The sequence below is a fragment of the Sebastes umbrosus genome, chromosome 5 (genome assembly GCF_015220745.1).
Source record: "Sebastes umbrosus isolate fSebUmb1 chromosome 5, fSebUmb1.pri, whole genome shotgun sequence".
NCBI classification, from domain to species: domain Eukaryota; kingdom Metazoa; phylum Chordata; class Actinopteri; order Perciformes; family Sebastidae; genus Sebastes; species Sebastes umbrosus.
Window position 1 is genome coordinate 19056939 of NC_051273.1, and position 17936 is coordinate 19074874.

At 42.5% G+C, this 17936-nt stretch overlaps 1 protein-coding gene across 6 annotated transcripts in view; it reads left to right on the plus strand.

Moving 5' to 3' along the window:
* The window catches only part of LOC119488229 (zinc finger protein GLIS1), an 85525-nt gene that overhangs the window by 28738 nt on the left and 38851 nt on the right, over positions 1–17936 (plus strand). For 5 of the 6 annotated variants that reach the window (XM_037769682.1, XM_037769677.1, XM_037769679.1 and 2 more), the window contains 2 exons: positions 9214–9406; positions 10703–12254. In XM_037769682.1, coding sequence (XP_037625610.1) covers positions 9214–9406; positions 10703–12254 — 1745 coding nt within the window. Of the gene's footprint in view, positions 1–4168; positions 4402–9213; positions 9407–10702; positions 12255–17936 lie in introns of those variants that run through there. The other variant, XM_037769683.1, reaches the window with a different exon arrangement.

The following is a 17936-nucleotide window of genomic DNA, read 5'->3' on the forward strand; positions in this document are numbered from 1 at the left end:
TCTATTAAAACATGTTATCATTCGTTCCATTGAAAGCTCTGTCACTGAGTTTGAGTGAAATAATGTTGGCAGTCCAAGGAATCGCATGCAACAGAGCTGATAATGAGCTGCATTAGAGGCCAGTTTGAAATTATCAGCTTTAAAATTTAAACAGAATATTATGTTACTTCTGACTGATGACTTGAACCTATACAGTATTATGTGCAGATCTTTCTCTTAAGACCATGCTTTTTTTTTGTCTTTTTCCAATTGATGTGGATCACCCGTTGTCAGTGGTGGAAGAAGTACCCAGATCTTTTACTAAAAGCTTCAGTAGGCAGAATGTTTTTAGCATCATTGGGCAACAATTCCATAATAACCTTTCAGCATATTGTAATTCAAGTGTTCTGAGAGAAAACTAGACTTCTGCTCCTCCTCATGGCTCTGTTTTCAGGCTTTAAAAAAATCTAGCCCATGACGGGAGACATCGTTCCTATTGGCTGTTCAATCAACGGAAGCAGCAGTCAATCATTCGCGAACTCCGATCCAACTGTCAAACTTCAAAAATCTTGTAGTGTACTGTTTAGCTGTTAAATGAGAAAGTTTGTGATCCGGCAGCCATGTTGAGATCTGTTGAGGAAACACCAAGCACCGCCCACCAGCCAGAGCAAACTTTCTCATTTTATAGCTTAAGAGTGCACTACAAGATGTTTCTGAAAACATTTGAGGTGAGAAATAGGCATTACAGTAACAGAATAGTGATTAGTATTTGATCAGCGCTGCCTAGTTTGATCGTTTGATCAGAGTTCATGAGTGATTGACAGCTGCTCAGAGACGGCAGCTTCCAGCTCGGCTCTGACTGGTTGTTTTCCTCCGGTCTGTGAAATCTTGCCGATGCCGTTAGGATCACCGAAGGACTCCGGAGGACACAGAGGCACATGGATTTTTTTCAGATTACCTGTCTCATGCACTTCTGTCAGGATATAGCGACAATTTTATAAAAATAACTTTTTTTAATCAGATTTGCTCCAATTCTACCCACTGCAGCTTTAAGTAAAAGTACAAGTACCACAGTCTAAAAACACTCCATTACAAGTAAAAGTCCTGAATTCAGTATACTTTAAGTAAATGTACAGAAGTATTATCAGCAAATTGTACTTAAAGTATCAAAAGTGAAAGTACTCATTATGCAGAACGCTCCTTTTTAAAGTGTTATATTCTCATAGAATATTATATTATTCCATTTTTATCAGTAAAAAATACCTTTTAATGTTGTAGTTCTTCAATCTGGAGTCAATTTAAATACTTTATACACTACTGGGTAGTTTAGTAGTACATTACTGCATCATATCACAAAAGCATATCATATTTTTTTATGTAAAATGTAACTAGTAGCTAAAGTGTCAAATACATGTAATCCCTCTGAGATGTAGTGGAGTAGAAGTATAAAGTAGCCGAAAATGGAAATACTCAAGTAAAGTAGCTCAAAATTGTACTGAAGTACAGTACTTGACTAAATGTACTTGGTTCTATTCCACCTCTGCCTGTTGATAGATTTGTTCTCACAAGGGATGGCCTGGAGGACACGACCAATGACAAGGTGCTACCACCAGGTGGTGACATGCACAAGTGTAAAGTTTTAATTATGTTAATCAGGGAGCACAGCGGAGGAAATGATTGGAAGTGACAGTTAGTAGGATGTTGCGGGAAGTGATCAGGAATGACCACAGCTATTCAGTGCATCTTCCTCTGTAAGACTTCAGTTTTCTTTTTAGTGTGTGTGTGTACATGTGTGAGAGAGAGAAAGAGAGGGAGGAGTGTGTGTAGGTGTGTGTGTGTGTGTGTGTGGAGTCACGTAATCCCACATTTTCTCCTCTGTTTGGGTTTTGACTTGCAGCGCCCTTTCTTTAAGCCATGTGGTGAGGTGGTTGGTCTTTGGGACTCAGCGGGCACCGAGTCTGGCACTGGGATAGGACGGGATGGGAGCGTTGTTAGCTGCCAACTATTTGTTTGTGTTCTTGACTGCGGTTAGCGCTGCTCCATTTGAAAAGTCTGGTATTATAAAGACGCCTGCTCCCCACAACATGTGCCCTCTTCTCTAAAAGGCAGGAGAGCTAATCGTTTACCGACCGCTGCATTCATCAGTATCACTTAAAACTTTGTAGCCACTTAGCATGAACAACCAGACGTATCCACAAAGAGGTTTGCTTGGACATCTGGGCTCAGCTGTTATATGTGCTAATGATTTCTTTTAATGTTATTACTCTTTTGGAAGTAAGATGTTTTTGTGCAGTGCACAGAAATAGCCAAGGCTTTCAGCTGGATGCCTCTGGAGCCACATGAGCCCCTTTTCTTCACTTAACCTTTTGTATTTGACTTTCTTGAAGCTAATCTGAGGTTATTGAGTGACCAAGTTGACCAATGGAAAACAGGGACGAACAAAGATACCTAGTTGAGAGCAGCTAAAATCAGCTAAAACAAATTGATTTTATCCCCATGAAAGTTCTCATGTCTTCTGGTACTGGTAATCCTGCTACAAAAACACTGACATTTCTGTGCTCCACCAGTAATTTAATAGAGTTTTTCTTCTTTCCTCGCTCCGCACCTGCTTTAAGAGGAGCTTTCTCCCTAGACATTGTTATTTTTCATTTACTTGTGCCCTCAGGTTTTTCAATCATACATCTATTACTAAGCAAACAAATAAGTTCCGGGCCTATGCCGCAGACACAAATATAGACATGAGTTATGAGATTCAGAGAAGCCGGGAAAGGCTTTGGACCCTAATACACAACATCTGCACCAGACAGGACGCACAACCAGAGCATCCCTCTACAAAGTCCCGCAGGCTGCTGTCACACACTTGTATCTGTTGACCTGTCTCATTTTGAAAGAGAGGGGGAGACCGGTGGCAGGTAGGGCTGTCGTTGGGGCAAATAGGAATAAAATGATCATTATTAACTGTTTAAGTGCTGAGTGTTATGATTTATGGAGCCAAAGTGGGGCCAGTTGAGGTGTCACATCGGATTTCCAGAGGCATCTGTCTTGCGGTTTTGGCAGCTTGTTGTACCTTGGGTTCAGATGTTTGCATCACACTCCTGACATCCCGTTTCCCTCTCCAACGCCCCCCCCCCAACAGCCTCCTCCTCCTGCTTTAAGCATAGTACACCTCTGATCGCTCCCCTTCCCTCTCCCTAAACCATCTATCCATCTGCACATCTGCTTTTCATTGAGGCCTGCATGTCTCTGAAGACTTGAACACATTAAACGCTGGCACAAGCACAGTCTCACTCTGGCACTTAACACAACGCTTAGGTGACTTAAAAGGGAGAGGCGAGAATTATAGAAAATGAAGTGTCACCGAAATAAAAAATCGCCCCAGATTACCACCAATTACACTTAATAATGCTGTCCAGACCATCTGCTGATCAGATGGAGGACTGGTGTTGTCTGTGGAGAAATAATGATACCAGAGAGTGCGTGAAGGAGAGAGATTCATTGAGGGAGACAGCAACATATTTAACTATGTGACGATGTGGTTTGATCTTTACTGTATGGACTGGAATGCTTTGTATGGTAAAGCAGTCATAACTGCGTATCTTGGGATAATAGGCATGTTGTTTCAGAGGGGTTAAGTTCCGCTAGATTGGAGACATGTGTCTGCTTTGCTTTATTAGTCATTTATTAGTCACTGAGGTCAGGGGAGAGTTTTTAGCCAAGGCACAACACTGCTGAACTTGAACATGACTCTGATCATCAACCCCCGAGGCAGCCTGAATAGGTGTACAATTACAGCGCACCCTAACTGGCCATGATCCCCAATGTGAAATTCATCCAGTATGTGAAGCGTGTTCAACAATCAATGTAATCACCGTCACAGTGACCGCAACCTTCCACTAAAGAGTGAGACGAGCCCTAATTATCAGAATATTCGAGTCTGCATTCATTCATTGTTTCTGCCTATTGTCTTATTTTTCAGCCTCCATGGTCACAGTGGCTGCATTAATCAGCACAAGAAGGATTAGAAAGCACTTTCCACTCACGATCTATGATGCATTGGAGTTTTACGGCTTTATGCGCTGTTTTCCCAGAGGATTTTGACAAGAAGGAAGCGTGACAAATGGATGACATCAGAGCAGGCGTATTGCGGGGTGATTGGAACCTTGTTTCCCTCCACAACGTCAGCCAAAAAATAATCATACATGTCCCAAAACAAGTTCTCGAATAACCACGTTTATCCCTTTATAATTACACTCTTGTTTGAAGCATTCATTTATATTTTCATGTCCAATGGAGCATACAAACTGGTATACTGCTTCTCCTCTTATAGGTCTCAGTGGGCTCCTCAGTTTACCGTCATCCTGCAGTGATGCTCACTGAAAGGAACGTGCTACTTTAATTATACAGGAGAGAAGAGGAGGCAGGGTAAGCAATAGATACCATGTGATGACATTTATGGAACGGAAGATACCACTTTAGATGTAACAGAGTATTATTAGACACCATGTTATCCACAGGGATTGTTTCTTGCCCACAGTCCTTGTTCCAAGTGCTTTTTTTTTTTTAAGAGTTGTGTTTTAAGAGGCGAATAACAATAGAGTCCTTATTTGTGCCTACGTCTTTAGTTGTCAATGCTGACATCAGTGGCTCTTTGTGAGGACGAGCCAGCACATCTGTACATGGTCTCTTCGCTGAACACAACATTTGCCCCCGGTGCTTCTGGCACTGCCCTACCTCTTTCTTTCTGCCCCTGCGTCCCTGATCTCACGCCCTTGCAGCATCACTCCTAATTGGGCCTGAATGCTTGCAACTGTGTGTATATCAGAGTAGCATCCCACCCTGCTTGTTCTTAGGTGCTCACTAGAATTGGACACAATAGTGTACTCATTTCTATAGATAATCTGCAGGGATTAACTGTAAATGCAAGGATGTATTTTTAAATTACTGTGCCTACAGATTGAGATCAATTTAAAAGTCCCCTGTGGAGTTTTCATCTGAACAAACAAAAGTTAGCGCGTTCTGTCTAATGTTCTGCAGCGTTACTGCCACCAACTGGTGATCAGTGATCCAGCGGTAGGAATGCCTATTGTGTCACCCATTTGTGCATGTGCATGATACAAAGACTCATAAAAGCATTCCTCCATAGAGTTACTTGTGGTCAAAAACCACACAGCACCTTTAATTTTTTTTTATTTTTCAGATGATTACACATGAGAGAGATTTTTTAAATTTTCCCCTGAACATAACATGGGAAAAAAAAATCAAATCCAGAGCCAAAGGAATGTAAAGTATGATGAACACACAGCTGCTCAACAGACCACCCATAAACTCTGTGCAATCAAAAGAAGAATGGTCATCTCTCTCTATCTCTCACTCTCTCACACTCACTCACTCGTTCACACAAACACACACATCACACACACTCTCTCCTGCTGTCACTGCTGCTGGATATCTTACGTTTCACCACAGACCCCGATATTCTCTCCGGCTTCCACATCCTGATCAAACTCGGCTCTAACACACAATGAAATGTTCAGCGCTAAATTACCATGGCACATTCAATATAAACTGAATTTACTGTTGGGTCCTATCCAAGCCACCATATGTTGAGAAGCCGGTTTCCCCAAGCAGAGCATGACTGATACTGTTAATGTAGCAAAGCTCTAAATCACCGGAGCGCTAACTTTCTGCAGCAAGACCTTTAACACTCATGTAACACTCTGACTTTAATGTCCTGGAGACACTAAGAAGGTGTCTCTAGGATGGAGATACTTAAGCCCACTTGAGCTTTCGCAACAGACGTCGTAAATGTTGGACACGGGAGCACAGGCAAGGGGGGCTTTTTTTTAGGTACTACTGTACTGCAGTAACTGTTTGTATTTGAACAAGTAAATTAAAGCCATGCAAGAATGGTTTCAGTGACTCTCACTCAATGTCTCTCTCCAGACCAGTTGATGATTCTCTCACAAATTGTCACACAAACTCCTAGATGCAATTAAGTTGTTAGCTCTTGTCAGTGCTGTTGCTGTTGTTTGCACTGTTAGCGCTGTTAGCTGCTATCCATCAGCTCAGCTGTCTCCATGTTGAGAGCTGCATGGAGGCAAAATATGCTCTGAATTCTGTATTGAGCACCTTTAACACAGCTCCAAATAAATGCTAATGCTGCTACGTATTTGCTGGATGTTTAATAGGCAAGTGTTTGGCCATCAACTTAAAAGTGATAATACTGTATGTCAGTGTTGAATGTACAGCTTGTGTCCGCGTCCTCCAAGTGCCCAAAACATTAGTTATTGCAGGTTTATGTAAAAGTCTTGCCTGACGTAGATGCAGTTTAACTAAACAGCATGGTTGTCCATTGATCCAACATTCCCAAACTTACATATGTACTTATGTTCACAAGAGCATGTGCACCTACAGTAGTATTAGTGATGATACCAGATAGGGTTGGGTATTATTTGAAAATTTTTGATACTAGTGCAGATAGGATACCTGACTCTTATCAATACTGTATTTCAGAAATATAAATATTTTACTTTTTACAGTTTAATTTAATTTATATTTAAGAAGTGAAAGCTTCCAAATGATGTTTTCTAAACACAAATGGCAGTACAAGAACTTTGCCTGTATAAAATAATCTGAAACTGGCAAAATTTGTATTTTGATCTGGAATTATCTGATCATAGGATAAGCCAACAAAATTATGAATCTCACCAGATATTTGTCAGCTTTGGGTTTTGGAATCGGCACAAATTTTTGAAAGTTGATACCAAAAAGTGTCGAGGTTCAATAGCAAGCCCTAATACCAGGTGTAGTGTTTTGCAAAATACATGCAAAACCAAGTTCAGTGCAACCTCTGCTCAATGATTTCTGGCAGTGAAGACTCTTTCTAGTCATATTTCCCAAAAATTCTTGCTGGAAAAGAATGGTTGTATTATTAGCCTGTTTTAGTAAAATAATCTGCAGACAGGTAATCAGCGTTCTGGGATCATCCCTGTTTTCTCTCTATGTCTAACTCATTTACACGCTGGACTTTTCCTGGAAAACCTCCATTCTGTATTGTGAAACAGCGATTTGAAAGAGCATTGTCTCATAATTCGGGTTACATTCACCGGGCTGCCTGCTGTGGGTCTTATATGGGGGTGACTATGATATGTGTGTGAGAGAGGACATGTGCATTTAGTCAAGGCCTCGTTGACTGACTGCCAGGCTATCCAGGGCTTTATGATGACAATGTTTTTATTTGGTTGTTTTGTTTTGTGTGCATGTGTATGGACAGTCAAAGCCTAATTAAGAGATCTCTGATGATGTTAGTCATCTCTATCCTGACTCATGTCACTTCTGGCCATCCTGATTGAATTACTTGACTTGACTTGAGGCACAGAAACACTTGGCTTCACATCAGCAGGCCTTGAAACTTTCATACAGAAACCCAGTTGCATAAGCTCAGCCAACAAGCAGTGAAAAAAAAAGTAAAAGTAAAACAAAAAAGTCAGAACAATCCAGAATTTGATAAACAAAACGATTTGTATTGCTTGAAAACAGACCAGAGCTGAAAGACATCTTGCCTTCTGTTAACGGCTTTGAGTGAAACCAGCGTTGTTCCGACGGTCCCCTGGCGATACTCGACTGTTTGCGTTGCTCGCTTTGCCTTTTCTCTACTTCTTTGTGTTTCAGCGGTGACCCGCGACAAGACAAATGCAGAGGAGACTAAGGATACATCAACTGTAGGAGGGATATGTGAAAAGATGTTCCTTAAACTGAGGATAACATGGCTCACAAAGTTCCCTTGTTTTCTCTTGTCTTTTGTTCGTCCTCGTAACCTTTTTCCCATATTCCCCCCTTTCTCTCTTCTACTGTTTACTCTCCCTCTCCATCTGTTACTCATGTTGTAATATCTTTCTCCTTTGTTAGTCTTTTTTCCTTTTTCATCTGTAGTTTAAACTGATTTTTGCTGAGTATTTCTCTCACTATTTTCACATTTAGTTAATTTTTCCCCTTGTATCCAATTCCCTTACAGTACCTTTTTATGTTTTTGCTCAGATAGAGGGTGTTTGGGTGACTTTATTAATCATAGCTCATGGTGTGTGATAACATTGTCAATAACATCATTAGGAGAAAATTGAATTTGAGAAATTGAGTTAGGAAAGTTGGAACAGGGGACGCGTGGCCGCCTACACTTGAGTGTGTGGGGATATCGGCTTACCCTTCACAAATATTTCCTCATACATCGAGGCCCTCGCCTCGCTCACTTTCATCTCTCTCTCTCTCTTTCCTATTTCTATTATGTTTTTGGTCCTATTCACGAAGCCTTTAATTCTTCTCAAATAGTCAGGTGGTAATGATAAAAATGATAAAAAGAAAAATCTTAAAAATGTGCTTAGTTATGTGGTGCTTGAGCATGAGGAATAAAAAACTCTAATTGATATAAAAAAAAAGTAAATTTAGATTTAAAAAAGCTGATTTTAATTTTGGAACAAATTTATTTTCCTATTGTGCAGGTATGACACATTAATTTGTTATAAATGATTCTTCTCTACAGTTACTTTTTTCCTTTTGCATGAATCACTGAAGTCCATTTTTCCCTTGGTTTAGCATTTCTAGATTAAATCACTGAGTACTTACATCATACTTTAATTGCAAGTTGTTTTTTTTACTAAATGAATAATTTATCAGTTAAATCAATTAAATGTCAAATTAATTAAATCAACTAATGAGGTCACAAAAGGATTGATTGCATAAAATTAGAGCAACAATTTAAAGGGACAGCATGTCATTTAAAATTCTTTATTGATACAACGGTTACACTTTTACTGGCTGGATCTTCCGGGCACATTAATTTGAGTTTGTTTATTTTTCCAGTAGACGCATCGCCATTTGGAATAGATTTCCTCAATTACTCCAGCAATAATATTTGGCAATAAATCTCTCGGACGTTATTCTTACTGTCACCAGTTGGACTTTGCCAAAGAGCTCTCCATATATCACTAGGTGCTACAGTGGTGTGGCAGCCAACAATTATTCCTCAAGAGTATATTCTAATCTAATAGGATTTCAACATGTCACTGATGGCATGGATCCCACTATAAACTGATTATTCTTCCAGGGCAGTCAGTAGATCACTGGGTCTTCTCTACTTAGCCCGTTTTTAATTTGAGAGTGACATTGGGTCACCGCTAAGCTTCACATATGATTGAGGATTTAGCCAGTGTAGTGATATTTCTTCTGCTCTTCTTTCAGTGAATGGTGCTTACTGCTCAGAGAAGGATTTAGACACTGAGCTGGGTGACGCTGAGGGCACCCTGATGCGATGTGGGCAGAGCTTGCCGCTGCTGGTGGGGGGTCATTTAGGGGGGCTTTACACCCAGAGCCTCCACTGCGACAGACCTGCATCCGACCTCACTCTGCAGGACGGCCCTCATCAAGACACCAGGTAAACTGTCACTATCATTGCCGTTTTATAATAATTTTGTTCCTGCTCCAGTTTTGAATGTTTCCTGTTGGGTATAGCATTACTAACATTGTGCAGGTACAATGTGTTTTTCATTATCTTGGCTATTTTGAACCAGATGTACACATATGTAGCTGGGAAGCTTTACCCAGTCTCGTAAAACACACCGATGGGGTCCAAAGTACAACATTTATGTTACACTAATGCGATTCTTCTGTTGTGCAATCTTTGACTACTGTTGGTTTGGTCAGAAAGAATTTCCAGTAAAGTTTTCTGTTGTGGGGTTTGTCCCTTCTTTCCCCTCCTCATCCGACCAAAGTGCTTCTGGACAGCCATTCATATTGTCTTTCAATATTTTCACTATAGCCAAACAGGAAATGGTGCTCCTGAATAGAAAGAGAGAGAGTGGGGGTGGGGGGGGCGGTTCAAGTCTTTATTAACAACAACGATGACAAAGTCTGCCAGTGGCTCTCTCCAATCCTAGCTAGCGTTAGCTCTGTTTTTCCCCCAGTGTGCTCAATGGAAGGGACAAAGACGATTCCTTCATGAGACAGCCCGGAGAAAAGAGAGCTCTTCTCACATCACTCAGGGGCTTTGGACAAAATCCATAATGAGCCAAATGACAGGAATGATTATGTAGGAGATCACAGCAACGCATGGAGAAATCTGACCTGGGTTCCCCATTCAGCGGGGCAAAGATTCCCACCATAATACACAGTATTGTAAACGGTGACCCTTCATAGGCTGCAATTATGCCACCAAAACAGGTGACTCCCTATTTATCCCCAATGTTGGGTTGGGTTTAACCCCTTTGTGTCATCAAAGCCTGTCAGCTGGACACACTAGCCAGTGGCCTCTCGGTCTCAGTAGCCATCCGTCCCTCCCCCTCTCTCTATTCTTAGTCATAAATGCCCATTCATATCCTCTCACTACCAGGAGATCCTGTTTCATTTATTCATAAAAAACACTCTGAATCATCAGCAGTGGATACTACCTGGTGTCCAGCATCACCTTATGTCACTGAATCCTACACAATGTTAATGTTTGTTCGTTCGATAAGGTCGTTTACGGTGAATGAAAAATATTTTAGGTCAGTGGGACTCATTTAGGGCGACATGATTTTTATGTAAACTGAGAGAATGATTGGAGGAGGAGGGGTGAGTGAGAGGCTAAACTCTGACAGTGCTGCCGGTGGGAAGGATGAACCAGCCAGTATCTGTCATCAGCCTGTGAGCTAATAGCGCTCATATTCCTCTTTGTGTGTTTTTCTCCTTACAGATCCTCCTCTGCCTTCCAGAGGACCCTGACGGGGGCCTCACCCGGCCTAGGCTGCGGCAGTGCCAACGGGGCTCGCTCGTCTCTCCCTTACCCGATCAAACAAGAGAACTCAATGGGCTACAAGATCTCCAACACAGCGTCCGGGGTCCATAGTACGTCTCTGGCCGGGTTTCAGAACTGTAGGGCAGGCCAAGTCTTGGGGATGACAAGGGACGAGATAGTTGGAGCGCCGCATGTTAGCAACAACGGTAGTGGCGTATGCACAATGAGCGGTGTAGGTATTGCTGTGTCAGGGAACGCAGTGCAACCGTTTAATAATGAAGATGGCTCCTCCCCGCTGGCTTTGTCCCCAACTGGCTCCCGTCATTCAGCGCGGCTGCTCAGTGCTAGCAGTCTGAGGAGACGCTGTCTGTCCCTGGCCTCACAGTCCAACGCCGCTGCCGGCAGCGTTGCTTCCACAGGTTCCCCATCGGCTACTGGCGCTGCTTCCGAGGAAATCAATATTACCGCCATCATCTGCTCCTCCTCCCAGATGTCGATGGTTGCCTGCGTCAACGGTTTCCGCAATAATCTCTCGCCCAGCCACGCCAGCAGTGCCGGCTTCTCCTCCTCTTCCTCCTCCTCCTCTACATCCCCACCCTCCAACTCCTACTCACGGGAAGCCCCCCAGAGGCCCCCACCTCACGGCAGCCCCCAGCAGGCCACGCTACAGGAGAGCTGTCAGCTTTCATCACCTGCCACCTGCCTGCTGTCCCTTTCCTCCTCCTCTTCCTCATCGTCCTCCTCTTCAGTGTCATCGGTGGAGCAGGAGCAGGGCCAAGGGCAGAGCCAGGGGCTGTGTGAGGAGCGGGGCTCCATGCTGCAGGGGCGTGGGGCTGGAGGAACAGCCGGGGGAGGTGTGGGAGGAGGAGGAGGAGGCTCGGACGGGTTGGGGCTACTGATGAGTGGGGCCCTGATGTCTGGGATGCTGCATTCGGGGCCTGAAGCTGGGGCTCTCCTTGACGGGGGCCAAAGATCAGGGGCTACCCTCAAACAGGAGCCCCTGGATGAGTTTTCTCCTAGCGAAGACGAACTCTTTCAGCACCACTATCATCACCATCACTTGAGTGGTCGTAGCGGGCACCTTCGTCAGCCTCACCACCCCTCTCGTCCTGCTATGCCTCCGCCCTACCACCTGCACCAATACGCGGGTCCCAGTCCTGGGGGCCTGCTGCACCACCAGAGCCAGCAAACAGCACCAACCTCCTCCCTGGGACTCAAACCGACCTCTGTAGGCCCTCCTGGGTCGCACACAGCCCCAGAGCGGGAAGAAGTCGGAGGAGGAGCACTGGTCGATAAGCAGGTGTGTCGCTGGATTGACTGCAGTGCTGCGTACGAGCAGCAGGAGGAGCTTGTGAGGCACATTGAGAAGGTCCACATCGACCAACGCAAAGGAGAGGACTTCACGTGCTTCTGGGCCGGCTGCATTCGCCGCTACAAGCCCTTCAACGCCCGCTACAAGCTGCTCATTCACATGAGGGTCCACTCCGGAGAGAAACCGAACAAGTGTATGGTGAGTCATCATAATCCTGTCAAATTATCCACCCAACAGTTGCCAAACAGAAAAAAAACAGTCGTTAGTCATATTCACAACATATACTGTATATCCAGTATTGAAAATCCCCTCAGAGTCAGCTGTCTTATTTTTACTAATCTTTCCTTCTTTTTGAAAGTATTACGTTGTATTTATTGATTTAATATGAGTTTATTTATATATTTTTCATATATCTAGTTTTTCCCATAATTGCAACCATCTGTTAAAAAATGTTCTTTTTGTTTGAATTAAACACGAGCACATATTTCACAAAGTAATACAGTCCCTCAAGATGATTTTTCCTCAACAAGATACACATCTATTGTGTCCAAAAACAAGACTGGATTTGCTTCACTGCTGATTACTTTTCAACAGAAACCTTTATTTTGTTTTGGTTGAGAAACATTTATGATTATAATTCCTGTATTTTTAGTGGAACAGGTAAAAAAGTTTTTTTCCTCTGAAGATGTGAGCTGCTGTAAGAGCAGCTCTACCTTGTCAGTATAAATAGATTTGTGGTTGTATTCTTTACAGGTAAGGCTCCAATTCCACAAGTCAACACACTAATCAATGTCAAGCTGTCACTCCCCCGCGTCCCTTAGCAAATGGAAAAAGCCCTCCAACCTTAAGAATGATTTAGTCCAAATACACAATTAGTCCACAATTTGTGTAGGGCGAAGCCATGTTTATTTTCACGAGCACTCTGTTTTTTGAGACGGGATTCAGATCATGAAAAGCCAACACATATGGTTAACATAACCAAACAATGCCTACACTTGATCCTTTTAAATGGGAGCTTTAAATGTTTAGCTGTCCCACAAGTATTAAGCGAGTTGGCTTCATATCCAAGCCAAACATGAGGAGAAATGTAGTAGTCTGGAGAAGGGAGCCACAGAGGGATAGTCGGTAACATTTGCTAGTGTTGCTCAATTCACGGCTTCACCCAAAGCCCCTGTCAGAAGTGGTCCTCTTCAAGTTCAGGAACACATCCAAATCCTAATTATTGAAAAACTGAGTCTGCAATATCGCTACAGCACCTGTTTTATCTCCAGGCCGAAAAGAAAAAAAAAATCTTGTTTATTTTTCTAAGTAACAGTGGCTTGTAAAATTAGCTGAAGTGAGGGTCTGTTAATAGAAAAGTTGTATTTTATGGCAGTTTTCTGTGGAGTTGGATAAGAAATTCATGTTGATTCTCACTAATTCTGATACTTGTTAGTGCACAACTGAGCTGATTGAAGCCAAAAAGACACAAACCCAACTGGTGCTGCTGTTCTCACTGCTTTGCGTCACTCCAGGGTATTAGTGTTTCTGTTTCCTTGGCTCAGCGTGAGCTAAAAATTTGGAAGTAATTTGCTCCATTGAACGATCCCCAGCTGTTAATTATGCTCCAGGAGTGTGTTGTATTAAAGGCTTTTATCCGTCTTTTTTTTTTGGGTCGTTGTTGTTGTTGTTGCTGCTCTTTGGAGCGTCTTTAGTCATAAGAGCTGTCGTCACATTTGGGTGACACAAAGTAAATAGACACTGAGTGAATGTGTATACGGTATAGGTGTATGTATGAATGTGTCACTGTGAAGGTGTGTGCATGTGTGTGTTTTTGGAGATGTTTACCATATGTGAGCACTGGAACAATTCGGCTCAGTGTGGACGAGCCGCTGGATTCTGTCTGCGGACATGAGGCTCTGTGAAACTCCGCCACACACCCTAACCTCCCGATCACCCTCATTTCAAGCACACACACACACGGACACGATGTATTCACAGCCGTGCAGTAATGTGAAAATGGGGATATTGTTTCCATCGACTCTCACAATAGGAAGTATTGATTCCACGTACAGTACGTTGGGTTGTAACACTCCTGCTTTTCCGACAGAACATAAACAGAAATGTGAAATGTTTTCAAGCTTGAATCAACACATCTAATCAGCAGGGATTGAATGTATGTTGATCTGGGACTTCAGCAGATAAACTTGGAGGGCCAGAGAAAATAAACACACTGTGTGTATTTGTAACTGTGTTTGTATATAGTCTATACGGATTTAAGAAAGTGCTATATACTTACAGGAAACCTAGTGTCTCTGTGTGCGTTTAAAAGGGCATGCTCATGTGTTTTAGTTGTGTCCATCCCAAATCCTTATTTTTTTTGTCTGTGTGCTTTTTGGCCACTAGCACTGATGCCTCTTGTGTTTGTTGTGCTCATGCAATAGACAAAGGCATTCAAGAATTTGAGCAATTCGTATAGAGGAAGCAGATGAGACATTCTGTTTTAGGACCAAACGCTGCAGAAAAACCAGAGCTAATCCCTTTATTATCTTTCCAGCAGCAGATTCCAACAGTCGCTCATGAAACAGGGCTCTCCTCACATCCAAACATAACACATCTTTCTCCTCTTTCTCCCTCTCTCTTTCTCTCTTTATATATACTGTATCTCGTTTTCTTCATACAGCTGCACAGCATTTGCTTCATGCTGCGTCTTGGCAGGAAAAAGTCATTATCACAAGTCGTACCTCGACCCCTGCATGAGCCTGTCACAGTCTGTACCTGGCTAATATTTTAGGAAATTCTGCATTTAAAAAAAAAAAAGTCAGTTCCTTCCTAATGTAGATGGGTGAGTTTGTGGCTCTTAAAAAATCCGGCTCCCTTTTTAAACAAAATATGTTTGGTTCCTTTTCCCCCTCCAATTAAAGCTAGCCCCAGGGTGTTGTGTAGGGTAGGCAAGCACTGCAGGACACACGGGCGACGAGGAAACAACATAATCTCTCTGCAATATCCTGTTGTGTTTCATGCCTAATTCACTTGTTGTTTTAGTTTATTACATTTTTCCTGTGTCTGCATAAATATTAAAAATATATCCAGCAAGAGTAGCTCTGACGTGGTCCCAGACTTTGATATTGTTCTGCTTTGTCAGAGGCCGGCCCAGCGGATTTGAAGTGTCTGAGGACTGGTCTGTGAGCTATGAAGGTCAAGCTCTCTGAGTGGAGAGGACAGAGCGTTTACATGGCAGAGTGACTTCAGGCAGGAGTACAGCCTTGTGCACTTTTTTCGGTGTCTTTGGCATAGCCTTTTTGGTCAATTTCTTATGGTACTATTCAAAATAATAGTAGGCTTTTACTGTTATGAGAGGGAGTTATGTTGTTGTGGGATAAAGAATTCAAGGAAACATGATTCAGTGGTTTGGTTACGCTTTCAAAGTGAGAATCTTTGGAGAAATGCAGTATTTTTAAGCACAGTTTGGGTGAATTATGTACTGTAGATGGCAAAGGTAGTGTTGTTAAGACAGTTTTGGCTTGGATACAATATTAAAGCCTCATTTAAAATTTTATATTTGCACCTGGCTGAATAGTCATGCTTATTAAGTTTTATGTGAGTAAAGTAAGGTGATCTTAATGGTGATTTATATCTCATTAAGTAAAGAGGTGATGTTCATGGTACTTTACAGTATCACTTTCTTTTGTTATTTGATTAAAGTTCCTAATTTCTTCTCCGAGGGTTCATACCGTTAGTGTGATGCAATTGACAAATTATTTAAAAGCAAAAGCAAATTCCTCCATAAAAGGGTAGATTAACATACTTTAGTGTTACTCGTATTTTAGAGCTAAAGGCGAGACAGAAAGCCACCCGCCCATTTCGCAATGATAAAAAGCAGCCAGCATTAGCTGCTTAATGGGACCCCGTCCAAACACATACACATGTGCGCGCATGCAGACAAACACCAAAACACTCACTGACACGCTCAGTCAAACCACTTGTTGAAGGAAAGTTGGATGTTGAGGCCCGTTGGAAAAAAAGCGTGGATCATGGAATTTCCTCTTTTTTTTTTTTCACTGGTGTGAAACCAGCAAACATATATATTTAGATTTACTAGACTGATTTTTGGAGGAGAGTGGCGAAATCCCTCGGCAGCAGACGTTGAGACATTGAGCGCGGGTCGGTGCCAAGATGGCGTGTGTTTTCAGGAGTAAATGGAGTCTTTTGTGAGCAATCAGGAGATGAAACAGGGAGTGCCATTAGCTAATTAAAACTGAGGTTCAGCACATGACCCGACTTTTCCTCTGAATGCCGCCTGAAACTGGAGCTGTCTGGGCACTGGGTGCGGGTGGCGAGTGACGTTGATATTAATGTGTTTGTACCCGTATGAGCCTCTGACACTCTGGCCTGTCTGGACAACTTAGAGGCCACAATCTCAGAGTCCAGCTTCTGAACCGCCGAGACCCAAAACTACCTGTAGTGAAAATGTATTGAGCTCGGTTCACTATATAAGATCCTAAAGAGCCTATTTAAAGAGGCTCATACATACACTCTATGTAACTATTACTGCAAAATATTGGCTTTTCAGGAACTAAGAAAACAAAATGTTGATTTTTCTCAATCTTTAAAGTAGCATGTAGTTCTTCAGTGGATTTAAAACTGGGGCTTTCAATCAATTGAGATATTCGTGATTATTAATCGTATGATTGTCCATAGTTAATCGTGATTAATCGCCCATTTTTTATCTGTTCAAAATGTACCTTAAAGGAAGATTTGTCAAATATTTAATACTTTATGCAAATGTATGTATATATTTATTATTGGAAATCAATTAACAACACAAAACAGTTACCCTCACAGGTACTACATTTATCACAAAAAAGATATGCTCAAATCATAACATGGCAAACTCGTGCCCAACAGGCAACAACAGCTGTCAGTGTGTCAGTGTACTGACTTGACTATAACTTGCCCAAAACTGCATGTGATTATCATAAAAAGGTCAAGGGACCCCTTTGCCAGTTTTTCCTCGCCAAAATTTTGCGCAAGTTTGGAGCGCTATTTAACCTCCTTCGCGACCAGCTAGTATGACAAGGTGGGCACCATGGTTTTCTAGTTTCATATGATACCAGTATCTTCAGTCTAACTTTAAAACTGAGCCCGCTACAACCTAAAATTCGCAAGTTGCGGTAATGAAAATTAGTGGCGTTAAAATGAATTTGCGCTAGCACTTAACGTTAACTTTTGCAGCTCTTCTGAAAACCAAATTCCCAACACAAAATATTGAGGATCAGCCAGGCTAACTGGTTGCTCGGGCTGTTCACACACACACACACACACACACACACACACACACACACACATTCACTCCAGCGTACTGTGAGAGGAGGTCTGTATTGTATATGGCTCATTGAAAGTAATCAGGGTCAATAGGCGAGAAAGGGCATTGATTCAGCATGTCAGGAGTAACTGCATGCTTAGGAAACAGAGCTCCTAAAGTCTGTTAAGTTGGCACAAATGCAAAGACCTAATCAGGTCCAAATAAAGACCTGGCGGAGATCAACTTCTAGCACTTTATCTGAAGGTCCCGTGCCTCTGCTACCCATTAAATCATTTCCAGAATGAACTTTGTCAGTCATTCCCCAGGCAAATGAGTTCGTCAGGTAGCTAGATAGTCTAATTTATTTCTACAAACCCATAACCCCATCCTGTGGTTATCCTCTGTCTTCCTGTCAGGTCTGCTGTGCCGCTTGGCAGTCCGCTCGTCATGCTAATAGTAACACAACACTGTCCATATGTGATATTCGTATGATGAAACTGCTGGCGGAGGGGCTCTGCGACTGATGTTTTGGCATGCGAATGAAAGCCCTGGATAGATGGATCTTGCTTGTTTTCCTTGTCGAGTGGGTCAGGCCA